This window comes from Herpailurus yagouaroundi, unplaced genomic scaffold (genome assembly GCF_014898765.1).
Source record: "Herpailurus yagouaroundi ecotype Mexico unplaced genomic scaffold, PumYag 217, whole genome shotgun sequence".
In the NCBI taxonomy this organism is placed as follows: Eukaryota; Metazoa; Chordata; class Mammalia; order Carnivora; family Felidae; genus Herpailurus; species Herpailurus yagouaroundi.
The window spans coordinates 5770598-5778920 of record NW_024412448.1 but is presented as its reverse complement, the minus strand read 5'-3'; the positions used below and the strand labels follow the sequence as shown (position 1 = coordinate 5778920).

General features: G+C 59.6%; 2 protein-coding genes across 2 annotated transcripts; one reads left to right on the top strand and one right to left on the bottom strand.

Moving 5' to 3' along the window:
* Positions 1 to 2762: 2762 nt before the first annotated feature.
* On the top strand, positions 2763 to 5518 carry DCXR (dicarbonyl and L-xylulose reductase). Its single transcript, XM_040456705.1, has 8 exons — positions 2763 to 2891; positions 2967 to 3064; positions 3525 to 3679; positions 3773 to 3815; positions 3890 to 3989; positions 4077 to 4141; positions 4231 to 4348; positions 4486 to 5518. Exons 1-8 carry the CDS (start codon positions 2840 to 2842, stop codon positions 4587 to 4589), a joined length of 735 nt encoding a protein of 244 aa, XP_040312639.1. The 5' UTR covers positions 2763 to 2839; the 3' UTR covers positions 4590 to 5518.
* A 666-nt stretch (positions 5519 to 6184) lies between these two features.
* On the bottom strand, positions 6185 to 8117 carry RAC3 (Rac family small GTPase 3; the record flags this gene model as incomplete). The annotated part of the gene is made up of 5 exons (XM_040456706.1): positions 6185 to 6682; positions 6916 to 7075; positions 7487 to 7549; positions 7680 to 7797; positions 8002 to 8117. Coding segments are annotated over 5 exons (588 nt in total), but the record flags the coding sequence as incomplete, so codon positions are not given.
* Between the last annotated feature and the right edge of the window lie 206 nt (positions 8118 to 8323).

The window sequence follows — 8323 nt, the reverse complement described above, 5'->3', positions numbered from 1 at the left end:
AACCTTTCCAGGAAGGCCACCGGGGTTTTATTTTGTGTCTGTAAGACGGTGGCTAATTTAGCGTAGTTTAAAGATTTGACCTTAGACCTCCTGACCATATGTACAATTTTTTAAAGATTTTTCTTCATAAACCTTTTTATAACTGTCCTTTGCTTTTAGATTTTGACCTGAGCCATTTTTTTTCCCCAAACGACCAGTCTTATTTAGGACAAAATTACTTTTTTTTTTGTTTACCTTTAACAAAAAATGTATTTCCATACCTTATATTTATTTATATGTCTAGTTTTCTACGTGTAGAGTTGCTTTCCATATTTCCATCAGTCTCAACTACATTTAGCAGAATTTTAACTCTTAGAAACCTTAGTCTCCAGTGAAAACTAAGTAGTAATCAATTGTGAACTGTTACATCAGAATTTCTTAGATGGCAAACTTACGAATCAATTAAGCACAAAGCATGTTTTTTAACAGATCCAAATACCTTTAGTTTTTCTGCAACAAGTCAAAAGCACAAACCTACATCTAGTAATTAGTGCTTTAGCCTCTTGTCTCGTTAGATAGCCAATGAATTAAAACCCAATTTATCATGCAAGCAAAAACTTTAACGTTTTTGTTAGGGTCAGGCGTAAGGCAGGGTAAAGGCAGGAGTCAGAGGCTAAAACATTTTAGCAGTCAAAGGCTTTATTTGGGAACTAAGGTCTCGGGCGAGGTTCCGTGACTCAGGGAGAGAGAGAGAGAAGCCAGGGAAGTCGCATCCAGGTGTGGTGGGGTGGGGTTTTTAAGCTGCAGCTGCTCCGGGTTTAGGGGGTTTAGGTCCGGGTGGGCCTTTTTCAGGTCGTGCTGTCGCTCGGTGATTGGTTGACCTCCAATTCGTTCTGGCACGCTACTAGGGGCTTTTCGTTGGATTGCACTGGCAAGATGGCAGTCCCCTCTACTGTGGTTCCAAGGACATCCTAACAGTTTTAAGTTACCAAAGACTTTGAAAGCTATCTTAAGAATTACTCACGAAAACTATGAGACAAAGTTAACCATTACTTTAAGTCACCCTTTTGTTAAATTGGAACAGAGCTCACATGAGCTTATTTGCAAATCTAGGTAGAGTAAAAGTTTGTTTTTTTTTTTTTTTTAATGTTGATAAACATTGTCTCTATCAAACCAACACACTTAAATTAACTTAAACGCTGAATACATTTTACTTGGGTCCACCGAAGACAATTTGTTTCCCGTGATTAATTGCTACTTAGAGTCCTGGTGGGGAAATCTGAAGTGTGTGGTCTCCACTCTAGGATCTCTGGGGCGGGGTGGTTATGTGCCTGAGGCATTGGGGAGCCCGTTCTGCAGGCCGCCCCCCAAGTGGTGCAGAAACAGGAGGGGGGGAGGGGAAGGCAGAAGAGGCGAGGTGCCAGCAGAAGGCAGAGAAAGAATTCCCAGTTTTAAGTCTTGTGGGCTCAGACAGAGGAGCAGACCCCAGGTTTCTTTTGTTTTGGTTTTCACTAGCGCAATAAGGCAGTGCATATCAGTCCGGAGAAGACAGGGAATTTCCCTGAAACAAAGGGAGTTTTGGCCCCTTGGGAGTATTCCTTAAAGCTCCCATTCTGAGGTAAGCTAACCAGAGACAGTGGCTCTAATTATCATAGTCATTGACCCAGGAAATGAATGAGAGACAAGTCCCCACGCACGGTCACACAGTGACTCCAACCCGCCGCCGAGCGCCCTGGAGTTGCGGCTTTGTGCCTCGTCCCCTCGCGGAACTCCTAAGGCAGCCCTGGGGGGTGACCAGGCTCCCCTTCTGCCTCTCAGGGGCAGGTCTGCCAAAACGAACCTGGGTTCATACTAGTCTGATGGGCGCTCCCTGAGCTGGTCCCTGGGCCTCACGGGCTCCGCTGGCGCACACGGGGTCCTCACCCCCAGCCGGGAGGGGTAGCCTCCTGCAGGTCAAGTGGTCCCCCCGCGCCCGGAGGTTCGTATCCCAGTAGCAAAGGAGGTGGAAACGCACTGTCTCTGAATCCCGGACGAGTCCCCAAGTAATGTAGCAGGACTCTCGCAGAGTCGCGACACTGAGGTTTTACTTCCCAGGAAGCAACTTTACTCCTGCCAGCACAGCTCAGTTGGGTTCGTACCCAAAGAACTGAGCCCCGAGCACCACGTGGCATAGTTTTTCAAATGCGTTTTCTACTTCTTTTTCTCCCATATGTGGTAACACACAAACATGCAGTCTGATTAACTGATCTCATGTTACAAGGTCCTGAGGGATGTTGTCATGTATGCGCACAGCCAGGTTACCTTGAGGATTTTGTTTTTGTTTTTTTCCTTCCTTAGGGAGGGGACTCTACCTCACCAGGTTAAGGGTGGGGCTTTGTTGGCATTGGCTTCTTCAGGCTGATTTAGTTGTCCAAACTCTTTCCCTTTGGGCACTATGAGAGAACCTGCGTCAGCCATGGGGTAGGGTGGGGGTGTGGGTCATGCGATCCCTTTTGGCAAACTTTTCTTCCCAGAAACAAAGCAAGATATGTTGGCGCTGAGTTCTGCATTTCACGTGTAGCTACACGTTCTTTCTGGTATTAACCAGCATACCTTTTCTGGAACAATCTTGGCAGGGAACCGGTGCTCTCCGGGGCTCTGCTTTCGGAGGCCGCTAAACAGCTTTCAGGCTCAGGTGACCCGCCGCCCCCCGCCGCCCCCACTCCCTTGCGCCAGCGGCGCCCGCCTGGGCGGTGCTATTTCCATGTCCCCGCCCCCGACCCGGACACCAGCCTGTGATTGGCCCCTCCGCGCCCCGCCTCTCCGCCGTCCCGCCCCGTGCCCTCCGACGGCCGCCACACTCGGACACCGAACGCCAGCCATGGACCTGGGGCTCGCGGGCCGCCGTGCGCTCGTCACCGGGGCGGGCAAAGGTGGGCCTGCGGGGCGGCCTGGGGCGGCGGGCGGCCGGGGCGGGGGACGCACGCACTGAGCCGCGCTCCCCGCAGGCATCGGGCGCGGCACTGTCAAGGCGCTGCACGCGGCGGGGGTGCAGGTGGTGGCCTTGAGCCGGACCCGGGCCGACCTGGACAGCCTGGTCCTCGAGGTAGGCGCAGCTCTGTCCCGGCCCCGGGGGCGGCGGGAGGCGGGCGGGGCGGGGGTGGGGGTGGCGAGAGGGCCGGGACGCGCAGGCGCGGGGCGCAGGGGCTGACCCAGGACCCTGAGCAGCCCCTCCCGTGCCCTGAGCGCGCGGCCTCCGCTGGAACAGCAACGCCCCCTGGGCTTGGAAGGAGGCAGAAATGGCTGCTTTGCCGGCCCGGGGCCTTGGGACGCAGGAAGTGGACTGGCCGGAGGCGGGGCCAGCCTCCAGGTCACCAAGCCCCGAGATGCCCAGGGGCCGCGTTAGGTCCTCTACCACCTCCCTCAGCAGCCTGCGTTCTGAACCCCAAGAAGGTATCCTCTGGGACCTCTAGCCCCGCCCCCTGTCAGGCTGAAAGATCGGTGAGGCAGCGCCCCTTTTGGGGCGGGGAGCCGCTGGTAGCTGTCCCTCCCCCCGCTACGCACAGTGTCCTGGGGTGGAGCCCGTGTGTGTGGACCTGGGTGACTGGGACGCCACGGAGCGGGCACTGGGCAGTGTGGGCCCCGTGGACCTCCTGGTGAACAACGCCGCCGTGGCGCTGCTGCAGCCCTTCCTGGAGGTCACCAAGGAGGCGTGTGACACGTGAGCCGACCAGGGTAGACGCCCCCGGGGGCAGGGCTGTCCCCTGCAGCAGCAGCCCCAGTCCCTGACCGGGGTCTCTCCATCTGCCTCCAGATCCTTCGATGTGAACCTGCGGGCTGTCATCCAGGTGTCTCAGGTGAGCCGCCTTCAGGGCTGGGGTGGGAACTAGTGGGTGACGAGTTCTGCCTCACGCTCCCTCTGCAATTCCAGATTGTGGCGAGGGGCCTGATAGCTAGGGGGGCCCCGGGGGCCATCGTGAATATCTCCAGCCAGGCCTCACAGCGTGCAATAACCAACCACAGCGTCTACTGTGAGTAAGCCCCAGGTGTGCTCCCGCCCGAACCCCCCGACCCCCAAGCCTGCAGCCGTCAGGCTCCAGGCACGCCACTCCTCACAGGTTCTACCAAGGGTGCCATGGACATGCTGACCAGGGTGATGGCTCTGGAGCTTGGGCCACACAAGGTGAGACCCCTGGGACGCCTCCCATCACCCAGCCCTCGTGCCCTGGGCGCCTAGCCTGCCTTGCTGACCTCCTGTCTGTCCTGGTGCAGATCCGCGTGAATGCGGTGAACCCCACAGTGGTGATGACCCCCATGGCCCAGGCCAACTGGAGCGACCCCCAGAAGGCCAAGGCCATGCTGGATCGAATCCCACTTGGCAGGTTTGCTGGTGAGTCAGGCAGGAGCCCAGCCGGGGGCGGGGGGGGGGGTGCACCAGTAGCCCCCGGACCCGCCTAGGTGAGAAGTGAGAGGGAAGGATGAGGGCAGCCCCCTCCACCTGTGCCCTGACTTCCACCCTGCCCACAGAGGTGGAGAACGTGGTGGACATCATCCTTTTCCTTCTGAGTGACCGGAGCAGCATGACCACGGGTTCCACCGTGCCGGTGGACGGAGGCTTCCTGGCCACCTGAGTCTCCTCTGCCTAACGTAACCCCTGCTTCGTGCTGAGCCCACCCCTGTCCCCGTCTCTCCAATAAACATGATTCTTCTGCCTGGTTTGCACACTGACTGCTAGGCCACTGGCAAGGGGTCGGGAGGTGCAGGACCCAGTGCTGAGGGGTGGGAATGAGTCCCAGGTAGGCAGCCACCCGTTCACCTCACAGCCCAGGCCAGGTGGCAGCCTGGCTCCCGTGCCTGAGATTTTTCAGACCTGGCCAAGTTCCTGGCAGGGCCTGGGAGGCGAGGCCATCCAGGAGGCCAGCTCCTAAGCACGGCGGTGAATTTGACCAAGGATGGCCTTTGGCTCCGTCCAGAGGCTTGTGGGCTGGAAGCAGCGGCGTTCTGACAACCAGCTCCGTGGGTGTAACCGCACGGAGACACCGGTTGGTGCTTCTCGGCATTAATGAACGAGTCAGAAGTGGAACAAGGAAGACGGATGTTGGAACTTCGCTAATTTGCCAGTGACCTGATCGACCTCTTTGCCAAATCAGGTGACAGCTTTCAAAAACTGGAAGGACATCGTCCCACTCTTGTGGCTCACAAAGGACTCCCCACGTGAGAGCTGGCCCATGTGTCACCCGCGTGTCTTCCTGCCTTAGGCCTGAACGATTCGGTCCGCCAGGCCCTGCTCGAACTTGCCGGTCTCCACAGGGTAGGGACACCCCCCCCCCCCAATCTGATGTCACTGAGGGCAGGGCTGGGCACAGGTGTGTGGGGACAGGTGCAGTGTCCCACCTTCATGTGGCATCCGCACCACACAGATGCCACGGGCACAAGTAACCCCACACACCTAGACGATAGCATTGTGTACAAAAACGGGTGTTTGGAGTATTTGCTCATTTTCGGATATGACTCATTGTAAGTGTATATGATTATTAATGAAGGCAGTTTAGCAACTGGCTAGCGAAACTCCTGAAAACTCTCACAGTTGGCTCTTCTGAGCCGTCGGGAGCCTGTTGTGCACACCACGGGGAGGCCTGGTGTCTTAAGCATCTGCCTGGACTGGCACCCTGCGGCCTCGGGTGAAGTCCGAGCTCCTGCACTGTGGCCCCCCGGGGGCGCTCCCTGGCTGACCTTCACCTTCCCTCCCACTATTTCTGACTCTGGCACTGACACACGGCCCCCTTGCCACTCCAGAGCCCCTTGCCACTCCAGAGGAACCACACTTGACCACCACGCTTTTTTCTACACTGGCCGCCTCTCCTCCTGACCACTTCTCTTCTTGAATGCTTAGCTCAGTGTGGCCCAGCCCTGGTGGGTGCGGTACCGCAGGCTGTCCCCTCCCCACACCTGAGAGCTGCTGCACCGAAGCCCGCCTCCCCAGCGCGTGCCCCTCCCCGAGGCCTGAAGTCAGCACGAAGGGGGCTTTCCTCACCCCAAAGGGGCTACATGTCCTTGCTCCCATTTTGATCTGGGTCACATCCTTTGGGGACTGACACAGCTGAGCAAGGTCGTTCTCTCCTCTTGCCCAGGGTGTGGGGTCAAGCTCACCCCTCTGTACTCTGGATGGGGGAAGTGAGGGGCCAGGCACCCCAGGGCAGAGAGGCAAGTACCCAGACAGGCGGCAGATGGTGGTGGAGAATGTTTATTGTATAAAAGAAGAAAGGGCTGCCCCATCCTGGGGCGCATGAACCGGACCCATCCCCCCAACCTCCCCCACCAGGAAGCCCATCCTGGGGCTGCCCTGGACCTGCCCCTGCAGCCCGAGGGAGACCCTGCTCCCTTCCAGCCTCCCGTGGGGGCCAGGTAAAGCTGGAGCTGTACCCCAGAAGGACAAGACAGAGCAGACAGGACTCCACGGCCCCAGCCCTGTCCCCATGCTTCTTCCCCCTCCCCACCCACACCACTCCCCCACAGCAGACTCAGGGACACCAAACATCTCGACACGACAGCAAGCACGGGCCCGGGCGGGGTCGCTCCTCCAGAAGCTGGCTCTAGAAGACCGTGCACTTCTTCCCGGGCTTTTTCACAGGGGGTGGGCAGAGCACAGCCCGGATGGCCTCGTCAAACACGGTCTTCAGGCCCCGCTGAGTGAGGGCGGAGCACTCCAGGTACTTGACAGAGCCTGAGGGCAGCGAGGGAGGGGACAGCGAGAGTAGGGGACGCTGAGGATGGGACTCAGCGAGGGGGAGGACAGCAAGGGAGGTGGCAGCAGGGCGGGGGGGGGGAGGGGGGGTGGTGTGTGCAGGTAAAGGGTGAGCACAGGCGGGGGCCCACAGGGGGCAGCACTGTGCCCTCCAGAGCAGGCCTCCTGTCCCTTTCCCGCCGGCATCCCAAGGCCCTGCAGGGCCCACTCACCAATCTCCCGGGCCATGGCCAGGCCCTGGGGGTAGGTGATGGGCGCCAGCTTCTTGTCCCGCAGCCGCTCAATGGTGTCCTTGTCGTCACGGAGGTCCAGCTTGGTGCCCACCAGGAGGATGGGCGTGTGGGGGCAGTGGTGTCGCACCTCGGGGTACCACTGCGGGGATGGAGGCTCTGACCCCTACCCCTTGAGAGCTTTTCCCCCAGCCATGCCCGCAGCAGGCCGTGGCTCCCAAGAGTCCCTTCCTCTTGGTCCCTGGATCTACCCTCAGCCCTTCCTGGAGCCGTCACTGGGATTAGTGGGAAAGTGACCCAGAACAAAATGCCTACCGGGAAGTTTCAAGGGCCTAGCGGCCCTGCCTTCTCTGAGAGCTTCACCCCCCACCCCTACCTCACCGCAGCCCCTCATCACTGTCCCGGGTCACCTTCAGACCCCGTGCCAAGACCTCACCTGCCTCCGAAGGACAAGCTGCCTAAGGTCTTCAGGCAAGAGCCCCCACCCTGCCAGGGCAAATCCTCTGAACAACCCCTCTCCCGCAGACAAGCCCTCCCTGCGACACTGCCCTACCTTGGCTCGAACATTCTCAAAGGACGCCGGGCTCACGAGAGAGAAGCAGATCAGAAAGACGTCCTTGGGAGAAAAGATGAGGGGGCCCTGGTGGGAGTGGTCAAGGACCTCCAAATGGCAACCCCCCCCACATATCCCGACGAGGACCCCACCCAAGCCACCCAGCTCCCGGGGCGGCCCTGTCGTCACCTACAGTTTGGGGATAGGACAGTGGCCTCAGCCGGTCGTAGTCCTCCTGCCCGGCGGTGTCCCACAGCCCCAGGTTGACCGGCTTCCCGTCCACCATCACGTTCGCAGAGTAGTTGTCGAAACTGCCAGGCAGAGCGGGAAGGTCGGCCCAGGCCCGCACAGAACGCGAGGTGTGGCAGCGCCGCGTCCCCACCCGAGCAGCCCAGACCGGGGCCTCCCGCGCCTGACCTCGAAGCCCGGGGGGGGGGGGGGGGCCCCCACGACACCAAGACCGCGCCCGAGGCCCTAACGGGCCAGCTCCAGACCCGCCCGCCCGGAGCGCTCACACGGTGGGGATGTACTCTCCCGGGAAGGCGTTGGTCGTGTAGCTGATCAGCAAGCAGGTCTTCCCCACGGCGCTGTGTGGACAGAGGGCGAGCCCACGTTGCTCCCAGGCCAGGCTTCAGCCCTCCGCCCAGCAAGGGCAGCCCCTCCCGTGCAGCCACAGGCGAACACAGGGGTCCCGGCCCGGCAGATCCGCAGCTGCCCAGAGCTGGAGGAGGACCAGCGCGGGCCGGCCTCCCCAGGGCAGGGCTGGGGCTGGGGCTGGGGGTGGGGGTGGGGCGAGTCGTCTCAGAGATTCCGGCACCCGGGCGGGTGGGCCCGGCG

Excerpts from the sequence above, each read along its gene's own strand:
- DCXR (XM_040456705.1), top strand. The coding sequence starts at position 2,840 with ATGGACCTGGGGCTCGCGGGCCGCCGTGCGCTCGTCACCGGGGCGGGC. Across the intron at positions 4,142-4,230 it reads TGGAGCTTGGGCCACACAAG|ATCCGCGTGAATGCGGTGAA; the intron begins GTGAGACCCCTG and ends GTCCTGGTGCAG. Across the intron at positions 4,349-4,485 it reads CCCACTTGGCAGGTTTGCTG|AGGTGGAGAACGTGGTGGAC; the intron begins GTGAGTCAGGCA and ends CCCTGCCCACAG.